The 24489-nt window shown below is 27.5% G+C and overlaps 2 protein-coding genes across 5 annotated transcripts; one reads left to right on the top strand and one right to left on the bottom strand.

Annotated features, from left to right (window-relative positions):
- Positions 1-102: 102 nt before the first annotated feature.
- On the bottom strand, positions 103-9516 carry LOC130669366 (protein disulfide-isomerase). Its single transcript, XM_057472209.1, has 4 exons — positions 9200-9516; positions 3392-4464; positions 3175-3303; positions 103-1055 (listed from the first exon to the last, which is right to left on the bottom strand). Exons 1-4 carry the CDS (start codon positions 9345-9347, stop codon positions 918-920), a joined length of 1488 nt encoding a protein of 495 aa, XP_057328192.1. The 5' UTR covers positions 9348-9516; the 3' UTR covers positions 103-917.
- On the top strand, positions 9366-24429 carry LOC130669367 (methyltransferase-like protein 22). Of its 4 annotated transcripts, none has more exons than XM_057472210.1 (8): positions 9366-10153; positions 11241-11409; positions 11486-11586; positions 11690-11765; positions 11845-11970; positions 15929-16114; positions 18291-18458; positions 18551-24429. In XM_057472210.1, the coding sequence occupies exons 4-8, from the start codon at positions 11690-11692 to the stop codon at positions 18829-18831; spliced, it is 837 nt and encodes a 278-aa protein (XP_057328193.1). In that variant the 5' UTR covers positions 9366-10153; positions 11241-11409; positions 11486-11586; the 3' UTR covers positions 18832-24429. The 4 variants fall into 4 exon arrangements, with proteins under 4 accessions (XP_057328193.1, XP_057328195.1, XP_057328194.1 ...); XM_057472212.1 differs by having other exon boundaries at positions 11671-11765; XM_057472211.1 differs by having other exon boundaries at positions 11486-11615.
- The last annotated feature ends 60 nt before the right edge of the window (positions 24430-24489 follow it).

Here is a 24489-nt window from a genome sequence, read left to right as displayed (position 1 = left end):
CTGAGCAGTAACTGCAGGTTACTCATATCGTCTTAAATTAGCTGCAATTAAAATAAATTATAAGGTAATATATAAGAATAATAATAATTGATTAATAAGAAGTAAAGTAGAATAATATATTTTATACACATTAAGAATAATATATAATAAAAACCTTAATAGTATAATTTTTCATCTATTTTTCACATTTTGACCTTTGTTTTTTTTTATTACAGTTAATATCATTCAATTTACTCATTTTACAACCATTTCACATTCAAAAGTTATTAAAAAAAAATAATCCATTAAAAATTATCCATTTCCTTTCTTCCCTGATTACCCGGAATGCAGTTTTAGTAAAAATAATCCTTACATTTCATGAGTTTATTTTCGGAGTAATTAATTGTTACAATTTTAATGGGATATTATTTTTTCTAAAACTATGATTAATTTTTTTATAAAAATGAAGATAAATAAAATAAAAAAACGTATCTTCTATAATTACTGAATTAGCGTATTCTGTTGATAAACTTTACGTGATAATGATAATAAAAAAAAATGAAGTAACAGATAACGTTCAATTGATATTCAAAAATTATTTGCACTATTGCTAAATCAGACTCGTGTTAACCGAGGAATAAAAATATCTCCATCACGGAAGTACAGAGAAATTGTTTTTAATTTTTCTCGGAAGATTATTATTTATAATTAATTTGTAGTAAAATAAATACACATCTAACTTTGTTATTATTTACTTTAAAATAATTACTGAATAATTGAAACTTTCAAACGCACGTTTGTAATTTCAAAAATTGAATAAATATTTAATCTTTATAATTTCTTTTGTATAAAATTTTAATGAAAAAAATTAAATGTTTGCTGAATTAAAAAACGAAAAATAATTAAGATACCATTTTTTTTTCTTTTTTTTTTTTAAATTACAGTTCGTCTTTTCTTGGCACATCATCGTCTTCATCTTCTTCCTGTGCTTCTTCGGCAGCTTGGCCATAAGCGCCATCGGAGTCGATGAATTTAGCAAGACCTTCGAGTGTTCGCTCTCCGTTGTATTCAACAGCCTGAGAATTATTTTTAATTTTTAGATTTTTTCAAAAATAAATAATTTTGTAAACATTAAAATTAGACCGTCAAGAAAATTTTTTTTTTAGATTAAATAAAAAAAAAGAAAATCCTGCAAAAACTACAGTCTCTCAAAAATTTAGCTGCGCAGGAGGTGGGGAGAAGAGAAAATCGAATTTTTAGCTGAGAAAAATTTTTTTGATTTTCATTAATTAATTAAAGTAAAAGCCCCTATCGCTGAGTACCATTAGTCGCTCACTTCGATTGTTCAAGGCGTTTTTTTATAATTTTTATAAAAAAAAATTACAACTAAAAATATTATTATTGATAAATAATTATTTGTGAATCTAAATATATTAAAATATGATGCATCAAATTATTTTATAACAGATTATAAATTTAAATTAAATGACTGTTTTCAAAATCGCGCAAAGCCGGGCATTTTTTACTTAAACGTTCATTCGTTAGATTAAATTTAGATTACGTCAAATTTTTTAAGAATTGTTACAACTATATCTTATAAAATACATTTTTAAAATTCATGAAATTTTATATTATGAAAGAATAAAGTAGTATAATTTATAAATTATTTGTCCAAATCAATAAACTTATCATAGTTGAATTGATATTGTCTTTGAGTGACTATAGGGCCATGTGTTGATCGAGTAATGGGACATCACAACTTTTAGTGAGCGACTATGGGTACACTCAAGGACTTTATTTTAAAAATTAATCATAATTGATTATCAAGATTATTCTTTAAACTTAAATTTTATTCTAATACTCGAAACTTCAAAAAATAACTATAAAAAAAAAATTTGGTTTTCCATTTTATTTATTAATTTATATTGAGTGATTTAATCTCACTACAATGAAAAGTGAGCGGGTATAGAGGCTTTTACCTTACCCGGAATTTTTTTTTTTTCGATTTTGCCAGAGCTCTCATAGGAAATTTAATTTTCTACAGAAATGGTACTCAAGTTTTTTTTTATACAGCTGATTAAAAAAGTTACAAAACCGTGAGGTGAAGAAAAATAGAATCCTTGGATGATTCTGAAGCTAGTAGACAATTATAAATTTTCGGATTTTTTTTTTCAACAAATTGACTACAAAAAAATAAAAACTAAGAAAATGCACATGCAGAAAATTACAAAAGCTTTAGATGCAATTTTTTGTAATATTTTTTTTCTTGTAATTTATCGTTTTTAAAAAAATCCAAAAATTATCTGACCTCAGTTACTTATGATTCTGAAGTTAGCCGACGTCTAGCAATTTTTTGATTTTTTTTTGAACGATAAACTCTAAAAAAAAATATTTCAAAAAATTGCACTTAGGGTAGAAGTACCATTTGTGGCCACTGCTCCATTTTTGGACATTAAATACTTTATTTTCAATAAAGAAAACGTTTAAAAAAAAATTTTCATTGCAATAGTGTGATAAAAATATCTTCAAACACATTTAAAAAAATTATTTATGTTGATGCGTATTTTACAAATTATTTTATTCAAAATTTCTGAGTGGCCAAAAACGGTACTTCTACCCTATAGTTTTTTTAATTTTCTACACATGCACATTTTTAGTTTTTTTGGAATTGATATATGGAAAAAAATCCGAAATTTGCTTATTTTCTGTTAACTTCAGTATCATCCTTGGAGAAAATTTTTTTTTTTTCGGTTTTTCCAAAATTTAATTGTATTTGAAATTTTGAATGCAAGCTCATAATATACAGACTCTAAATCCACGATTTTTGAATTTTAGAAAAAAAAAAATAAAAAGAAAAAAAGAATTTTTTTTTTTTTTTTTTTTTTGAAAATTCTATTTTTTTTAACTGTAGAGCTTTTTAACTTTTTTTCTATCAACTTTGAACAGATGACACTGAAGACATTTTTTGTAAAGAAATTAATTTCTCACAAGGTTATGACACTTGAAATTAAAAAAAAAAATTGTTTCCTATATTTTAAATAGGAAGCCCCCCCCCCCTTCTCTGCGCGAATTTTTAAGATATTGAGCTGAAATTTCAGGAGGATTTTCTTTTTTTGTTAAAGTAACTGCTGAGATACATTAAAAAAAAAAATGTTTTTCTCTGACATGGTCTAATAAAAACAAATGAAATCTTACTTCGTTGGTTTCCTTTTTATACAAAATGATAGTGGGGAAGCTTTTGATGTTAATTGTCTCTAGTTCATTAGCTGTGGCATCCATCTTTGCGATCACAACACTGTCGTCGCTTTCGTATTTCTCTCCAAGCTAAAAAAAATAATAGTTTTAATTAAAAAAAAATCAAATCTTCAAAAGCAGTTACGATAAATAAATAAATTTAGTAACGAAGAATTACTTTGTCGTAAATGGGGACAAGCTGCTTGCAATGTCCGCACCAAGGAGCGTAAAACTCGACGAGAACGTTTTTCGATTTATCGTGGGCGACTTCATAGAAGTTGGTGCCAACGAGAACCTTGACTGGTTTTTTGTCCCAGTCCTCAGGTAAGTCCTCGGTAAGTAAATGCCTCTTTAGTCTGTCCTCGAAGAACGCAGTTACGAATTCCAAAACATTTTCTTCGGTCAATTCTGGATTTTCTGGCTTGTATTTGGCCATATCTTGTTCGAGTTTAATAATACGCATGGCAGGTACGTCTTCTTTCTTCATTCCGAAGAATTCAAGGATACGTTCATGATCAGCCTCATCAATATTAACTGTAACGAAAAGAATTTTTCCGCGGTATTTGTTGGCAGATGTCTTAATTCCTTCGACATATTTGTCGTAATCTCCAGCCTCTTTGCTGATGAAAGCGAGAAGGTGGCTTTTGATTTCGCCGCCGAAGATTTTCTGAGCTGTTTGTTGACTGAAGTCGACGACGAGCGGAAGTGAGTGAACTGCAATGAAGTCTTTCAACTTTTCAGTGTCAATTTCGCTGTCATAAACACTGCGGCCTTCATCAAACTTCTTGAAGAGAATTACGCTGCCATCTTTGGCTTCATACTCATCAAATACTTTGTCGTCGCTGGAAATACCAAAGACTTGTTCGTCAATAGACTGAGCGACGTCCATGAAAACTTTAGCATCCTCAGACTCTGGGTTCTTGAAGAATCCAATGACGACAACTTCGCTGGCATCAATGAGCGCCTTGGCTTCGTCGACGGATGTCAAATCTTTAGCAGGTGGGCCAGTTTTTTTATTCAACCAACTGACGATATCGTCAGCCTGACGACCTCCGGAGTAATCAATCGGCGATCCATTGCGATAGAATTTAAGAGTTGGGTATCCTCGGACTCCGCTTTTCTCGGCGAGCTCTGATTCTACTGTCGCGTCAACTTTTCCCAACTTTATTTTCGAGCCTTGTTCCTCAAGTGCTTTGGCTGCTTTAGCATATTCTGGAGCCAATGCCTTGCAGTGACCACACCAAGGAGCGTCTGAAATTAATTTTTTATTTTAATTCAAATCTTTTTTACGAATCCCAGCAATTAACAATTTTCGGATTTTTCTTTCAATAAATCGATTAAAAAAAAAAAAAAATTCAACTAAAAATATCCACATGCAAAAAATTAAAAAAACTGTAGATTAAAAATTATAAAAAAATTCTTGCACTAAAAAAAAAATTTGTTTTTATAACGAATTGAAATTTGTCATTAGTAGGGTCAGGATTTTCGCGTTAATTTAAAAATAATTAATAATTAGTAGTGTGAAATTTTTTATATTACGGGGAAAATATTGGTCTTATAAAAAAAGTTTTCAAACAAAAGTTGTAGGAAATTTAATTTTCTAAAAAAAATGTCTCTTATAATTTTTTCTAAGGACTAATAAGAAAGCCGTAATTTCAAAATTAAGATTTTCATAATTAAAAAAATTTTGAATCATTCATTATGAATCTTAATTTGAGAACTACGGTGCAAATATTTATCGTATAAGAAAATGATAAGAGACATTTTTTTAGAAAATTGAATTTCCTACATCTTTTGTTCGAAAACTTTTTTACTAAGACCGATATTTTTCCCGTAATATCACAAATTTGAACTATTCATTTTAAAAATAAGAATTTATTAACCCTGATTAAGAAAAGTGATTTGAAAAAATTAAAAAAAATTTGTTTTCACACTTAAAAATTCTAAATTTTGAGCATTTAATCCTTTTGAAAAGTTCCATATTATCAGTTGTTCAATAATTTTAAAAGATTTCAAGTTAATCAATTTTCTAAATACTTCACAATAATTTTTAAGGACATTCTCAGACAGTGCCCCACTTTTTAAAAATATGCAATGACTCAACTGTTGTAACCGCATTAAAATTTTATTAATTAATTAACAAAAATATTAAAACCTTAATTGAAAAAAGGACAATTCCGTTGACATAGAATTTTAAAAAAAATTACTTAAAATTGATATCAATTGGGAGTCAAACGAAATTTCTTGAATAAATTTTAGCCGCCAAAATTTAAAAATTCGAATTTTAAAATTTACATGACGATTTTACTGAAATTTATTCAACTCCTTGATATCAAGTGTAAATAATTTTTTTGAAAATCTAAATATCCGCGAAATTACGACTACGTTGTCCTTTTTTCGATTAATGCTTAAATTTTTTTTTAATTAATTGATAAAAATTTGATACGCTTATGACAGTTGAGTCATCGATTATTTTTAAAAAGTGGGAGCTACTGTCTGAGAATGGCCTTAATCTCTAAATAATAGACGAATTTTCTAATTGTCAAAAGATTTGGAAAAATTGAATTATATTTTATATGGAGATTCAGAAGTATGTAAAAATACTACAATTTTCAAATACTTAAAAATTTTTTTTAATAGCTAAATAATACTGAAATTTTGATTCATGGAGATTTTGAGATATTCAAAAATACTCAATTTTTTTGAATACTTCCATATACTTTTAGATAATTAAGTAATAATTGGATTGCATTTTACTGTAAAATTTGAAACAACTTGAAATCATTGACGTCATTAAATACGTCAAAACTTTTCCTTATCACTACATAGTAGTGAACTCTTGTAGATTTAAAACGATTCAAATTTTTTGAATACTTTCAAAGTTTTCAATTACTAACAAATTTTTTTTATAACTTCAAATAGGGTACAGTACTACTAGTAGCCACTTTAGGACCAGTTTTAACCACTTGAAAATTTTAAACAAAATAATATGTAATGTACGCAATGACGTAATTTTTTAAATTTGTTCAAAGACAATTTTTTTACTGTATTAGAATTAAATTTTTTTTTACTTTTTCATAAATTAAAATAGAATATTAATGATCCGGAAGTTAGCAGACAATTCAAAATTTTCTAATTTTTTTTTCCACGAATCAAATACAAAAAAATAAGAACTAAAAATATGCACATGTAAAAAATTTTAAAAACTACAGGTTCAATTTTTTCGAATTTTTTTTTTCAAATTTACCGTCTGAAAGAAAATCCAAAATTTATTAGACGTCGGCTACAATATCATGAATATTAAAGTTCCAAAAATAGAGCACTGCCCAAAAATGGTACTTCTACCCTACTTTTGAATTTCTATCGAGAATTCAGAAAGAGAAGAAAACATTAAAATTATTTTTAAATCTTCTCTAATAACTTTTCTTAATATGATACTGAAGTTAGCCGACCTCTAATAATTTTTGAATTTAAAAAAAATGATGAATTTAAAAAAAACAAAATATTTAAAAAATTTCACCTGTAGCGTTTTCAATTTTCTACATGTGCATATTTTTATTTTATTTTTTTGCAATTGATTTATTAAAAAAAAAAAAATTCAAAAATTGTTAATTGTCTGCTAACTTCAGGATCATTTCTTAATCATGAATGTGAATGTAGCAGACATCAAACAAATTTAAAATTATAAATAGAGTAAATAATTTTTAAAAAAATATAAAAAAAATTCATTTATTAATTTCTAAATTTTCTGAATGCGCATTTTTTCAAAATTTTATTTCACTAATTATTTACTCTATTTATTTATAATTTTGAATTCGTCTGTCTGCGATATTGACACTCATTCTTAATCAGGGATTACAGAACTAATCTTCATAACATTAGATATCGAATATTATTTTGACAAAACCAAAATTTTTTCTTAGTATTAAGCAAGTAAATAAAATACTTAATTATTTTATGACACTAATTGAAAGACAATTAATAATTTTCGAATTTTTTTTCCAACAAATCAATGAAAGAAAAAAAAACTAAAAATATCCATATGCAGAAAATTCAAAAAACTATTGGCGGGATTTTTTCAAACATTTTTTTTTTAATAATTTATCGTTTCCAAAAAATCCAAAAAATATTAGACGGCTAACTTCAGTATCTTATTTTATGAGTGTGAATGTAGCAGACATCAGACAAATTTAAAATTATTAATAAAACAAAATTTAAAAAAAATGCGCATTTAAATAATTTTGAAATAAATGAGTTTTTTGTAAATATGATTTTTTAAATTATTTACTCTATTTATTTATAATTTTAAATTTGACGTCTGCTAAATTCACACTCAGTGATACTGAAGTTAGCAGACAGTTACCAATTTTTGAATTTTTTTTTTCACACATTGAAAAAAAAAAAAATTTGCACGTAGAAAATTTAAAAAACCGTAGGTGCAATTTTTTAAATACTTTTTTTTTATAATCTGTCATTTTTAAAAAAATTCAAAAATTATCAGGCGGTGAACTTCAGTGTCATTTACACGTGATACTGAAGTTAGCAGTCAACTTCAAATTTTTGAATTTTTTTTTCACAATTTGATTGAAAAAAAAAAAAAAAAAAAAAAAATATGCACATGTAGAAAATTTAAAAAACTATAGGATGACAGTAAAGTTAGCAGACATTTGAATTTTAAATAAATTTTTTTTACATAGATAAATATTTTTAAAAAAAAATGATCCTGAAGTTAGCAGACAATTCAAAATTTTTGGATTTTTTTTTTGAACAATTAAATTTGAAGAAGAAAAAAAAAACTAAAAACATACACATGTAGAAAATTTAAAAAACTACAGGTGCAATTTTTTCAAATATTTTTTTTCTTCTGGTTTATCGTCTAAAAAAAATCAAAAAATTATTAGACGTCTGCTAACTTCAGTATCATTTAAAAAAATATATTTCTAAAAAAATGCACATGTAGAAAATTTAAAAAACTATACGTGCAATTTTTCAATATTTTTTTTTTTGTTAAAAAGAATCAAAATGTTGTTAAATGTCTGCTAACTTTATTGTCATAACTACAGGTGCAATTTTTTAACGATCCCAGTTAGCAGACAATTAAAAATTTTCGGATTGTTTTTCCAACAAATGAATTACGAAAAAAAAAAAACTACAAATATGCACATGTAAAATTAAAAAACCACAAGTGCAATTTTTTCAAATTTTCATTTTTTTCAAATTTTCATTTTTTTATAATTTACCGCCTAAAAAAAATCAAAAAATTATTAGACCTCGGCTAACTTTAAAATCATAATTTTTTAAATACTTTTTTTTTATGATCCTGAAGTTAGCAGACATTTAAAAATTTTTGAATTTTGGTATTTCAACAAATCAATTGCAAAAAAATAAAATAAAAATATGCACATGTAGAAAATTTAAAAAACTACATGTGCAATTTTTTCAATTTTTTTTTTTTTTCATGTTTTATCGTCTAAAAAAAATCCAAAAATTATAAGACGTCGGCTAACTTCAGTATCATTCTTTTTTATGATCTGTCATTTTTAAAAAAATTCAAAAATTATCAGTCGGCGGCGAACTTCACACTCATTATTTTACTCATTGGAAAAAAAAGTTGCTTGCCACTGAAACTTGAATCAATTATTTTTTCTTACAAATTTCAATTTTTTTTTTAGTGCATATGGTAAAAGAAAAATAGAAAATATATATTAGGAATATGTAACAAAAATAAATATCAAAGTTCATTGAACTTTTCAAAAATAATCCGATCGCATAAAAATACAAATTATAAAAAAATTCAAATTCCCAGTAAATAATTAATGAAAAATCAATAAAACAAAAAAAAATGAACTTTAGTCTTGATGACGTGTTGAATACCATAGACTTGATGTACAGTAACTACTTTTTATCTAAACTTTTTTTTCTAAGCAACAGGACAGAATAAAAAAATAAAACTAAAATTATTTAAGAAAAAAAAAAAAAAACTTACAGTATTCAATAAGAATATAAGAGTGATCTTTTAGTGCCTGTTCAAAGTTGTCTTTTGTTATAACGAGAACTCCATCCTCAGTTGCGATGTCAGCAAAGGATGCGACGACGCTCAATGCTGCGACGAATAAAATTCCCACGAGCCTCATTGTTACAAAATAATACCGGTAATAACTTTTAAATAAATCTAATAAACGTTTTATAATTTTTAAAAATTAATTGGACGGTTAAATATTTAATAGTCTAGTTTTAATTACTAAGTAATCAAGTAGCGGCGAGTTATGAATGATACGCCTGGAGAAACCGACTGAGGAATGAAAAAAAAGACAACGGAGCTACACATATATATAATATATATATATATATATATATATAAATGTATACGGACAAGCGCGAACACGGCGGAAGATCACAGCAACGCGTGGCAACTTTAGTACATCGTGGTAATCTCTGATTGGTTTGCCGCTTCAGCCACGAAAACACTTTTCCAATTTAAGAATATCCTTTAGGCAACAATCATTTTTTTTTTAATTATGCCGCTAAAAAAAAATTAACATATCGATAATTATCTTTACTTAATTTTACAAAGACGTAAATATTTTATTGAGACGATTAAATAATTAAATTGATAAAATTATCAGCGAGTTAATTAATTGTTGATATTAAATAATTGTTTGTTGGTTTAATAACTTTTTTAATTGTTGCAATAAAGATTTTTTTATTTTATTACTGAGACGTTTTGATGATAACTTGACGGAGAACACATGCGCGGGATCATAACCTAAAATTTTGAATATTTAAATAGTAAACAAAAATAGAATTGTTTATTTGAAATGAAGTCCAGTAAATTCAAATTGGAACAAAAATCTATTGGTAATGGAATTTAAAATTGCCGCCTTTGGATTTATTATAGAAATTAATCCAATTCAAATGTAAACTTATTGCTGACAAAACGGTAAGATTTTGACATTTTATTTTGCGTTACAAAAAGTCAACTTTTTAAAAGCAAAAAATATCTAATGTCCAGCTGAATGTTAACTTTTTTGGGTTTCAAAAAGATAACAATTTGTCAACTTTTTGACAACACTTTGTAACGTTTTGTTGACAAATAGAAATTGGTTTTTTGATACCAAAAAGATAACAAATTGACAACTTTTTTGCGTTGATCTAAAAAATTCGGAATGTCATCTTTATATTAACAAACTAAATATTTTTATGTTGACTTAATGCTAGAAAATTGTCAAATTTTTGAGGGTCTGTGGATAAGATAAATTGTCGTGGAATAAAAAGTACGTAAATAAATAAAAACAAAGTACTTGGCATATTCTATTGTCAACTGAAAAATAACTTCTTTGGTTTAATTTATTTTACAAATCAAACAAGCAAAAACGATTTATCATTTTACAATAAGATATGGAATGCACCAGTGTTTCATTTATCTACTAACTCTTAACTGCCCACTATCGGTTTATACAAATATATACATTATACAATTTAAATATTTGAATTTATTTTTAATGATTTATTAAATAATTTAAAAATAGCCAAAGTTATTTTGAGGTATTTATTATTTTCTTGAGCGCACTTTGATGTCTAACAATCGACATGTTGAACACGCGAATGACAACAAAAAAATCCCAGCGTAAAAAAGATAAAGTCATTAAAAAGGTAACATAGAGTGATATAAACAACGGCTGCATTTTTCAGTTGCCAGTTGTCAAAATGAAGCTAACATTTAAATACAACAAAACATTCACCTGAAATAGTTAACAAAATTTTAACAACTCAATGTTATTTTTTAAATAACGTAAAAAAGTCAACATTTAGTTAACATTTTCGGGTAACAAATTGTCAGCATTAAAATGATAACTTTTATTTATCCCCAAATAGTCATCTTCTATTACGTCATTTTATGACAACTATTCGCTAACATTTTTATATTGCGTTTTGTTAACATCTTTTTGGTGGCTTTAAAAAAACTTTTAAAAGTTGACGTTTTAAAATTCCATTTGTCATCATTTTATTAACATTTTAAATAGCAGAGAGTTGACTTGAAATGGGCAACTAAAAGCGGGTCTGGCCACTAGGGCGCATGGATGCTCAATATGACGTCATAGAATTCAAACTGAAGACTGATGATAAATTTCAAAAAAATTTTCTAAATCCAATGATTTCCTGTGATATTAAAAAAAAAACTGAAATAGAAAAAAGGTTACTGCTAATCATATTGATGATTATTTTAAATTATTTAGTCAGTTTTAATTACTTTTTATTTATTTTTTGACAGATAAACCTTGACCTGTTGGCGTCAAGCCACAAAAGTTATATATCGCACTTAATTTAGTTAAATATATTTTATAAGATAATATTTTTCTTAATCCGATAACAGTAAGTCAGCAGTAATTAATTTTTTTGATGTAAAGATTAATTTTCCATTTAATTTTAAAATAATTGTCACTGTTTTTTAATTAGTCCTATTAATTTTTCCTAGATGTCTAACTTCAGGGTCACTTCAGAAATACATACGGAAAATCGTAATGTAACTCCATCGAATGAAAAAAATAATTGTAAGTATAAATAAATATTTAAATTGATAATTATCTAAATGTATGTATTTAAATATTTAATGTATTGATTATTTTACAGCTACGATTTCGAAATTCATGTTTAATTATCCAGTTCATATGTTGAATTTAAAAAATAAGGAGATAAAATATGATAGTGATGAAGATTTAATTTTAGACAGAACGAAGACAGGCCAACTTTTTATTGGTCAGTTGATTAAATTTCTTTCAATTAGTGAAATATGTAAAAATTTTTTAAATTTTTTACTAATTTAAAAAAGTCATGTACGGAGAGAAATTTATGGTAAAAATTACAATATATTATGGGAATGGTTCCCATATCGGATGGTAGTTTTTTTTCAATATCGATTGTGGGAATTGCACCCATATCGATTCCCACGATTCTCAGTAACGATTATGATAGTGTGGTAATGATTACCATATATTATGATAATGGATACCATAATTTATGGTAAAAGTTATCATAATATCATGTTAATAACTACCATGATATCATAGTAATGGTTATCATAATTTGTAGTAATAATTCCCACAATTTATAGTAAAGGTTACCATAAGAGTACACGCTGAAAAAAAAATACTAACTATCACCATCTTGTAATAAGGAATGATTACCGTCTGTATGTGATAATCGTTATCCTGTTTTTATGTGAACTATTTGTTTCTCATATAGAAATAATTACTATTGCCGATAGTAATAGTTACCATCTAGAGAGTAATATTGCTTAGGTGTGAAAATTTTTTTTCAATTTTGCCTTCTAAGATAGTAATGATTATCATCACGGATAAGAATGCTTACCATCTCCGATAGTAATAGTTAACATAAAAGCATGATAATGATTATCACATACAGATGGCAATCATTCCCTATTACAAGATGGTAATAGTTAGTATTTTTTTTCAACGTATATGGTACTAATTACCATCTATTATGGCCATGGTTACCATAATTTACAGTAATTATTTCCATAGTTTATGGTAAAAGTTATCATAAAATCATGGTAAAGATTACCATGATATCGTAGTAATGGTTACCATAATTTACAGTAGTAATTTTCACAATTTATAGTAAAGGCTACCATAATAGTATGGTAATAATTACCATGATATCATAGTAATGGTTACCATAATTTATAGTAGTAATTCCTTCAATTTGTAGTAAAGGTTAGCATAATAGTATAGTAATAATTACCATATATTATGGTCATGGTACCATAATTTACAGTAATAATTACCATGACATCATAGTAAAGATTGTCATGATAGTATGGTAATAATTAACATGATATCATAGTAATGGTTACCATAATTTATAGTAGTAATTCCTTCAATTTGTAGTAAAGGTTACCATAATTTATAGTAATAATTCCCATAGTTTATGGTAAAGGTTATCATAATATCATGGTAGTAATTACCATGATATTATAGTAAAGGTTATCATGATAGTATGGTAATAATAACCATGATATCATAGTAATGGTTACCACAATTTACAGTAATTATTTCCATAGTTTATGGTAAAAGTTATCATAATATCATGGTAAAGATTACCATGATATCGTAGTAATGGTTACCATAATTTACAGTAGTAATTTTCACAATTTATAGTAAAGGCTACCATAATAGTATGGTAATAATTACCATGATATCATAGTAATGGTTACCATAATTTATAGTAGTAATTCCTTCAATTTGTAGTAAAGGTTACCATAATAGTATAGTAATAATTACCATATATTATGGTCATGGTACCATAATTTACAGTAATAATTACCATGACATCATAGTAAAGATTGTCATGATAGTATGGTAATAATTAACATGATATCATAGTAATGGTTACCATAATTTATAGTAGTAATTCCTTCAATTTGTAGTAAAGGTTACCATAATTTATAGTAATAATTCCCATAGTTTATGGTAAAGGTTATCATAATATCATGGTAGTAATTACCATGATATTATAGTAAAGGTTATCATGATAGTATGGTAATAATAACCATGATATCATAGTAATGGTTACCACAATTTACAGTAATTATTTCCATAGTTTATGGTAAAAGTTATCATAATATCATGGTAAAGATTACCATGATATCGTAGTAATGGTTACCATAATTTACAGTAGTAATTTTCACAATTTATAGTAAAGGCTACCATAATAGTATGGTAATAATTACCATGATATCATAGTAATGGTTACCATAATTTATAGTAGTAATTCCTTCAATTTGTAGTAAAGGTTACCATAATAGTATAGTAATAATTACCATATATTATGGTCATGGTACCATAATTTACAGTAATAATTACCATGACATCATAGTAAAGATTGTCATGATAGTATGGTAATAATTACCATGATATCATAGTAATGGTTACCATAATTTATAGTAGTAATTCCTTCAATTTGTAGTAAAGGTTACCATAATAGTATAGTAATAATTACCATATATTATGGTCATGGTACCATAATTTACAGTAATAATTACCATGACATCATAGTAAAGATTGTCATGATAGTATGGTAATAATTAACATGATATCATAGTAATGGTTACCATAATTTATAGTAGTAATTCCTTCAATTTGTAGTAAAGGTTACCATAATTTATAGTAATAATTCCCATAGTTTATGGTAAAGGTTATCATAATATCATGGTAGTAATTACCATGATATTATAGTAAAGGTTATCATGATAGTATGGTAATAATAACCATGATATCATAGTAATGGTTACCACAATTTACAGTCATTATTCCCATAGGTTATAGTAAAGGTTATCATAATGTCATGGTAATATTTACCATAATATTATAGTAATGGTTACTATAACTTACAGTAATGATTCCCATAATTCAGAGTCAAGGTTACCATAACAGTATGGTAACAATTATTATGACATAGTAACGGTTACCATATTTTATAATAATGATTACCATAATTTATGGTAAAGGTTACCACAATATCATGGTAGTGGGTGCTATGATATTGTCGTAGCCATTACCACGATATTATGGTAACGATTACCACAAAATTTAGAAATTCTTCATATTATGGGAATCATTACCATAATATATGGTACCGTTTAGTATAATAGTATGGGAATGATTACCGAAATATTATGGAAATGTTTCACATATATTATAGGCGTGGCTACCATAATGTATAGGAGTAATTCCCATGAGTATAGTAATCATTACTATTGGCAAGGTGCGCGACGAAAACGACATCTGTCGACCGCATTAAATCATCCTCAAAAAGCACAGAGAGAATACGGAAAGTTTTTATAAACAAATAATTAAAATTTTTAAAGATTGCGAAATATATGTGTGATACCACATTTGAAAGGTGGAAAAATATAGAGTAGATTGTACTGAAAAAAATAAGTATAAAAAATTTTAATAAATACAAAATAAATAATATTTTGAACGACATAAGGTTAGCTTGTAATAATAATAATAACAACAATAATAGTCATAATAACAAATGAGTTAAAATAATTATAATTATAATTTTTTCAAAGTTAAAATTATTAATTTGCATTAAGTAAAGAAATTGAAGTGATTTAAATTATTCGTAATTTTAAATTTTAAAACTCAACAATTAAAAATACTTTGGGTTAAAAATTTGTAATTTAAAAAATTCCCCGTAATAATTTTTAGCCAAAGATGAATATCATGGATGGAAATGTATAAAACTTGCAATTACTATTTCTGTCAGTATTTTTGCAATTAACAACACAACAACTACTTGTCCTTATTTTTTAACATTGCTTTCATTTAACTATTCACAAGACAAGTGCGATTTAACGCGTATTTCGTCCACTGCAGGCGCTACAATCGATTCGATTGTCCCCACCCTATACTCCACACCCTGCCAATAATACAGTTACCATACGATATAAGAACTATTCCCATAATCATAAGAATTATTCCCATAGTCATAGAAATTTTTCCTAGAAATTATACGCGTGTATCTCATAATTCCAAGTAATTATTACCATAACATGATGCGTTGATATTTTATAAACGTACTATTAACGGTTACCATAATTTTCTCTCCATGTACTGGTTTTCATTGCATTCTCTGTTATAATCTTACAGTTTAAATAGTAAAAAAAAAAATTTTCTACTGATTCTAGAGCACAGTATTTCTACAGAACTTCAACTAGTCGGATTACAAGTTTGGCGAGGCGCATTTTTGTTAGCTGATTATATTTTTGATAATCCTAAAATATTTAAAAATAAAAATATCATAGAATTAGGATCCGGCGTGGGGCTGACAAGTATCGTTGCAAGTATGCTCGCTCATCAAGTCACTTGTACCGGTAATTTTATTAATAACAAAATTTGGTAACACGCTTGGATATCCGTGTATAAAGTGTCCGCAAAAAAATATCCATTGACAAAATATCCGGGTGACAAAAAATCTGTACTCTCTAAACACGAATTAGTGGAAATTTCATTAATTACGTTAGTGAAGCAGTATTCACTTCATAATCAGTATATTTAAATAACAAATTAGTGAATTTTCACTAATAAATTTAGTACTATAATTTTCACTAGCTAATTAGTGATTTTCACTACTGAACTAGCGATATTTTCATAATTTCAACAAGTGAAACTGTTATTTGCTTCTTAATTTATGAATTTCACAATTTCACTAGTAACTTTAACTAGCAAATAATTAAATATTTTACTAGATATAAATATAATTAATAATTATGGTACTATTTTTAAAAATTTTAATATAAAACTTTCAAAATAAAAAAAAAATAGAAGTACAGAACAATAAAATATTTATATGAAGAGTACGTCAATCGTAACATCACGGATTTTTTATTTCTTTATCAGTTCCCTCGCGGTTTTGCGAATGCCGTAAAAATGCCGTAAATTTTCGGCATTTATACACATGCCGTAAATTTACCGTAATAATTTGGTAATAATATGGTTATATTGGCCAGTTTTTTTGCTGTACTTATACTGTAGAGTTATCAGATTATTACAGTAAAATTACTATAAAAATGCTGAACTTTTACCAAAAAAATGCCGTAAAAAAACTATAAAAATGCCGAACTTTTACCGAAAAAATGCTATATAAATACCGCAATAATGCGATAATTTTATAATAATAAAATCGTATTTTTTTGGTAATCATACCGTAGATATCCTGCGATTTTGCCAGATTTATCCTGATATAATGAAAAATTGTAAAAAATTTGGTTTTATTTTATATTTGCTTCTGCGGTTAAAATCATCAAAAATGTGCAAAGTGTAAAATTTTATATTTTATTCTATTAGTTCACACATTTCTTATTGAAACAAAAGAATGTAAGTGAAAATAAGAATCCGGGAAAATTGAGGTTTTCAATTTTCTTAAGTTTGTTTGTATAGATATAAATACAATTAGTATCAACTTTCGAATAAACGATTTGGCATAATGGTTACCAGATCAGGCTATAAATCATTAGGACTTGGGATCGAGCCCACGAGTTGGCGGGTTTTTTTTTTTTTTTTTTTTCATGACAGTTATTGTACACATAACTTTATAATGTTATATATAATTATATATAATTAAATTAAATTTTATATAATTATATATAATTTTTGTTCCGGGTAGAACGGTTTAATGCTGCAAAAATGCCGAAAATATGCTGTATAATTACGGTTTTAATGCTGTTAAAATACCGTATTTTTTCTGTTTTATTACCGTAAATATTCTGAATTTTTTTCGTAAATTTTTAGTAGTAATGCGGCAAAAAAACTGGCCAAAATAACTTGAATAAAACCATATTTATGCAGTATTTATACCGTATAATTCCGGTATTATTTCGGTATTTCCAAAACCGCGAGGGTTATTGTTTGGTATCATAACGAATATACTATTTACACTCACGCGATACATGCGTAGACCAGCGCAGTGGATTGCATCAAAGACTTTGAATCGGAAGGATGCAGGTTCGAGCCCAGCAGTCACTGGGATTTTTTCATCAATCAAAATCATGTATACTTCCTCTAAGTAATGATTCCTAATACATTGATCACATTTCGGATCTAATTACAAGTGTCTTATATTTTTTTTCGCAATATAATATTTTTTATCACCGATGAAATCAGTGGATTCCCATATTCACTTTTCAATTTAGTGGATTCTCATATTCACTTATCAAATCAGTGAATTCCAATATTCACATATTCATTTAGTGAATATTCACTAATTCTGCGTGGTACGATGGTAGCATTGACAATTAGTGAATATTCACTTGAAATTAGTGAGAAATCACTAATTCATATTTAGAGAGTACACAAAATATCCATAAAAAAATTTGATGTGATAAATTCATCCCTTTGTTACGTCAATTTTCAGGATATTCTGTCCGTAGATATTTTATTCATCGGATATTATTTCCGCGGATATTTTGTCTGCGGATGTATTGTTACGCAAAATTCAGTTACTCAACAAAAAAAAATAATTATTTCGTAAACTACGTTTTGATTTTACAGACATAAATTCCCACGGAATTATTGAGTTAATAAAAAGAAATTTCGAGCGAAATTCTCGATACATTAAAGCTAAATTCGATGTCATGGAGTTGAACTTCTTAGACTGCAACTGGTCGTCAGATTTGACGGAAAAAATATTAGAAACGACAATTATTCTAGCTGCGGATGGTAAGTGTTTGAATTAAAAGTTTGATATATTAATGATAATATCAAAGTACAACAATAAATTAAATATATATAATTCTATTTCTAATTTTCAGTAATTTACGATAATGAAATAACCGAAGGATTCGTTGATACTCTGAGCAAACTTTTGGATTCGGATACTAAACGAACAGCATACGTTGCATTGGAAAAACGTTTCGTATTTACAATAGCAGATTTAGATTCTGTTGCTCCGATGTATGAAGAATTTATGCGTTGTATTGCTCGACGTAATTTAAATTGGAAAATTGAAAATATAAATATCGATTTTCCTCAGTATTTTCAATACAACCGTAATGAGCAATTGATTTTAATGAAAATTTATAGCAAAAATTAACTGATGAAAAGATTATAGTTCAATTTAATAATCTCTATTTTATAGAAAAAAAAAAAAAAAAAAAAAAAAAAAATTATAGAAAAATCAACTAAACTTAATTTTAAAAGAATTTGAAATTTTTATGAGTAATTTTATGAACTACAAGAAAAAAAATTAAATTCAGAGAAGGAATTTTTTTATTCATTACAATTAAACTCTGATTAAAAACTCCGATTGAAACTCAATCGGATTTCTATCAGATTCAATCGAAATCAAACATTCAGTCAGAATTACTCGAGAGCCGGCCCTGGTGGAAATTTTTCGGACTTTTCTCTGAAAAACTCTGAAAAAGTCTTTAGGACTTTAGAACCGAGTTTTTCAGAGAAAATTCCGAAAAATTTCCGTCAGGGGGGACTCGGATTTAATTGGAAAATAATAATTGCACACCTCAATCGCGAAAGCGTTAGGTGTGTTTTACTGTCACTCTCTCACTCTCGGCCCTTTCACTGACTTTAAATCCTCTCTACTTTCTTTATAGTACGTCCCTCGCGGTTTTGCGAATGCCGTAAAAATGCCGTAAATTTTCGGCATTTATACACATGCCGTAAATTTACCGTAATAATTTGGTAATAATATGGTTATATTGGCCAGTTTTTTTGCTGTACTTATACTGTAGAGTTACCAGATTATTATAGTAAAATTACTATAAAAATGCCGAACTGTTACCAAAAAAATGCCGTAAAAAAACTATAAAAATGCCGAACTTTTACGGAAAAAATGCTATATAAATACCGCAATAATGCGATAATTTTATAATAATAAAATCGTATTTTTTTGGTAATTATACCGTAGATATCCTGCGATTTTGCCAGATTTATCCTGATATAATGAAAAATTGTAAAAAATTTGGTTTTATTTTATATTTGCTTCTGCGGTTAAAATCATCGAAAATGTGCAAAGTGTAAAATTTTATATTTTATTCTATTAGTTCACACATTTCTTATTGAAACAAAAGAATGTAAGTGAAAATAAGAATCCGGGAAAATTGAGGTTTTCAATTTTCTTAAGTTTGTTTGTATAGATATAAATACAATTAGTATCAACTCTCGAATAAGCGATTTGGCATAATGGTTAGCAGATCAGGCTTTAAATCATTAGGACTCGCGATCGATCCCACGAGTTGGCGGGTTTTTTTTTTTTTTTTTTTTCATGACAGTTATTGTACATATAACTTTATAATGTTATATATAATTATATATAATTAAATAAAATTTTATATAATTATATATAATTTTTGTTCCGGGTAGAACGGTTTAATGCTGCAAAAATGCCGAAAATATGCTGTATAATTACGGTTTTGATGCTGTTAAAATACCGTATTTTTTCTGTTTTATTACCGTAAATATTCTGAATTTTTTTCGTAAATTTTTGGTAGTAATGCGGCAAAAAAACTGGCCAAAATAACTTGAATAATACCATATTTGTGCAGTATTTATACCGTATAATTCCGGTATTATTTCGGTATTTCCAAAACCGCGAGGGACACCAAAGTTGTTAGTGATATATACCATTTTAAAGGAAATTTATTAAGGAACATTTTTCAATGCAGTCCTTATTTGATTAATGATGTGATTAATTAAAAAAAAATGATTTAGTCCGAAGCCCTCAGTGCGTCAATTGTGGTGTTCGGACTCGTCTAAACAAGATAACTTTCGAAAAGCAAGACTTATCGACTTAGTTTTTTTTTTATTATCTGTGTATTTCTGATCACAAGAACCCTTTCAAAAATTACTATTTGAATCCTTTTTGTTTTGGTGTAATTAATAAAAAACGTGAAAACTGATTCTTCGTGAAAAATTTAGCTGCTATTTTTACTGTTGTTATTATTTTTTTCATTGTTTCTCTCTATCAACTACTAGTGGCAGCACTAGCGTATCAATATGTTTGAAAAAAAGCGACATTTAAGACAAAACAAAGCGGGATATTTAGAAAAAAATGTTAGTAAAAAAATATTAAACTGAAAATAAGAAATAAAAATAACAAAATCAAATTGATAATTTGTAAGTTGAATAAAAGTTCATAATAAAAAAAAAATATATTAATATTATATAATAATAAAAGTAATGATTAATAAAAATAAATTGTGCGATTGAGGTGTGCACTTTTAGATTTTCCAACATTTTTTTTTTCCAATTATTTTCCGATTTTCGAGTAGCTGTCAATCGAATTCATTCAAAACTTTCTGATTAAAATTTTCCAATTGAAATATTTTAGAGGAAAAAAAAATAAAATAAAATAAACTAAAAAAATTAGCGAAATTCAATTTTAAGATCAAAAAGACAAATCGAAAAAAAAAAATTGTATTAAACTTTGAAAAGAATTTTTTTTCTATTCATTACAATTAAGGTAAAGGATCCAGTTATTGACCTTAGAAGTTCTGCAGTTGACATTATTTGAAAATCCAAAAGTGCACGCCTCGAACGCTCATGTTATGTTTTTTTTTAAAAGTTAAATTTCGAATAAAATTGAATATCCCGCTCTTTTCCCATAGAAATTTCCATGGTAAATATACGGTAATAAAAGTAAAAAAAAAAATAAATAAGGAGAACATTCCTAATGAAAAATGGCGGCAGTGTGTGTTTGTTTACATGTAAGATTGCCGGTTTTAACCGTAATGATTTATTTTTAAAAAAACGAGAAGGCCTACAGTAGTGATTTTCGAAAGGAACCTTCTTTGCTTATTTCTGAAAATTTTGAAAAAAAAATTAAGTAGTTTCGTCAAGTCGTTCTCGAGATATCCGTACCACGCCGTTTTTTTGAACCACAGACTAATGGACGTCCACGATAAATTTTTTTTAATGAACTTTTTTTTATATTAATACATATTGGACAAATTAAAAAAAGTATCAGGATTATTCATTAGTGTTTCAGCATTATATTGATGTGCTTTTCATAATGTGTAAGAGTAATAGAAAAAAAATATATGCACTTTAATGAGTGGAAATCGTGTGACCTTGACAGGTCGGTTATAAAGCACAACCTCTCCGCTTCGCTTCCGAGGCGTGCAATAGTAAAATATAAGTTAAAAATTAAACTTGTATTGAAAACAATAATTTTATAAATTAGTTATTTCCGAACAAGATACTAAACGTTAGTTAATTACTAGGATAGAACTAGTAAATTAACTGGATTTTTTTAAAGTAAATCCTACAGAAATCAATTATTGACCCTCGAAAAGTCTCGTGTTTAAGTCTTTGACCCTCGAATATCAGTTGGTGACCCAAATATTTAACAGTATTATTATCATTAATTACGGCGATTATCATTAAATAGATGAAAGTCGTTATTTTTGTAAAATTTAAATAATTGCTATTAAAGAATCTGAACATCGGTTGGCCCTGTGAGCCAGCCCCAAAACTTCCCGCTGTTTTAGAGCTCCTTGAGCTCAAGGAGCTCGGAAACATTATTGCGAATAAATTTTCGAGCTCTTCAAGCTTGAAAATACTTTTAAGTGCAATTGTTTTTAATGAGCTTTTCAAGCTCAGACAAGTTACGTTTTATGTGGAAATTTGAAAATTTAAGAATCGAAAATAATGAAAGAACAATCGTTTTTTAAATTTTTATTCACGATTATGTTCAATAAAATCAATGTATTGAAGCAGAAATCAATGTCAGTGATCAAAATAAGGATTTAAATGAGTTTGGACACAGGTCAGAGCGTTAATATAAAAATAATAACATATTGTTTAAAATTTCAAACTTTGCCACAGTGTTTTACGAGCATTCATTTGTCGTCTCAATAATTCGTCTCTGAAAAGATCTGTGACCTGAGATATTAAAATGAAAATAAACAATAATTTTTGTAAAATACACTGTGAAAAATCTGGAGTGAATCCAGATTGAAATTAAATCCGAATTCAATCCGCCACTCGGAGTTCCGGAGTTTTAAAAAAAATCACTCCGCATGCGGAGTGAATTGGGAGTTTTTTTTAGCGGAGTGATCTCGGAGTGATGCGGATTTTATTTCACTCCCAATTCACTCCGGTCCGGAGTTTTAACATTTAAATTAATTTATATTAGACTGTTAAACAGCGTGTGTGTGCGAGTGCGTGCGTGCGGGTGTCTGTGGGCGCGTGTCTGTGGATGTGTGTGTATACGTGAGTGCATGAGCGAGTGTTCAAATGTGTGCGTGTGTGTGCGAATATGTCCATGTGTGTGTTCGGGTGTGTGCGCGTGTGTTTGGGTATGTGCGCCTGTGTGCGTGCGTGTGTGTGTGTGTGTGCGTATCATTTGATCAGTACTGTAATACGCGAATTTTTATTTCGATTTTACTTAGTGGAGTTATATTTTATTAATAATTTTTTTAAACCTCCCCTCCGGAGTGAATTTCACTCCGGAGGGATTAAATTAATAACAAATTATCCACTCCGCGAAAACTCCCCTACGGAGTGAAGTTCACAATTAAAAATTCATTCACTCCGCATTCACTACGGATTTAATCCGCATTCACTCCGCGAATTTTTTACAGTGTAGCAAATCATAAATCAGCTTAGAAATTGGATAATACAGTACCCAGACAGCATTCAAGTCGGAATAATTGCTTTACTTGGTCTTTTTGAAGGCGTCCTCAAGAAGTCTTATAATGACTTCTTAAAGTTGTCATTTCCAAGAACTCTTAATTAAGAGTTCTTCAAGACTCCATAAATAAGACGTCAGTTTTGTGACGTCTAAATGTATTCTACTTTTAACTTTTTTATGAAGTCAAAATTAGGAGCTCCTAAAGACGTCATAGTAAGTTCATACGGAACTCTTATTTGCGCAGTCAGAAAAAAGAACTCTTTTTAAAGACGTCTTACTGAGTTCGCTAGGTGGCTCATTCGACATCTTGAGAACTTCTTAAAGACTTCTTTAAGATGTTGACAAGACGTCCAAATCATAAATAGGAACTCATTCAGAACTCATCAAGACGTCATTTTCCTATCTGGGTAAGAGTTTAATCTCTATAAATATTCCTTCACAAACTGTGACTTTAGGTAATAAAATTACTCTTGTAAAAAATTATATTAATGTATAAAATTGCCATTTGGCCTGTGCCTTGGCATAAAAATTAATAAATAAATAAAATTAAATAAATCAGATATAAAGTATCAGAGGAAAGTGTTAAAAACGGTGTTTTTTAAATTTGTTTTTGATAATGTTATTTTAACTAAAGAACGGGTTGCATCAAATTATGTGGGGATTGAGAAAAACCTTTTGAAGACAAAGACTTAATATGATTTTGAACAAATTTTGTTACATTATCGTGGATATATTTTAAAATAATTAACCGATTTTGATGTTCAATGTGGCAATCGGTGCGTTATATTGAGTTCTAGAGCTAATAAAATTTGACGATTTCTTTCGCCATCAATATTTCTTTAACGAATTAACCGATTGAGATCTGATTACACTTTGGAATTGATCCATCGAGCCATTTCTGAATAATTCCAAAAAAACTAAAAAAAAAGAAATCTGGGCGTCGGTTGGCCCTGCGGGCCAGCCCCAAAACTTTCCGCTGTTTCCAAGCTCAAGGATCACAACTGGATTAACATTCACGTACTAATTAAATGTAAAAAAAAATTAAAATTGAATAAAAATAACTTAAAATTTTAAGTTGATTTAAAACAGATTAAATTTTTC

Source organism: Microplitis mediator, chromosome 6, assembly GCF_029852145.1.
Source record: "Microplitis mediator isolate UGA2020A chromosome 6, iyMicMedi2.1, whole genome shotgun sequence".
In the NCBI taxonomy this organism is placed as follows: Eukaryota; Metazoa; Arthropoda; class Insecta; order Hymenoptera; family Braconidae; genus Microplitis; species Microplitis mediator.
Note: the sequence above shows the minus strand (reverse complement) of the source record. Positions and strands in the feature narration are given on the sequence as shown.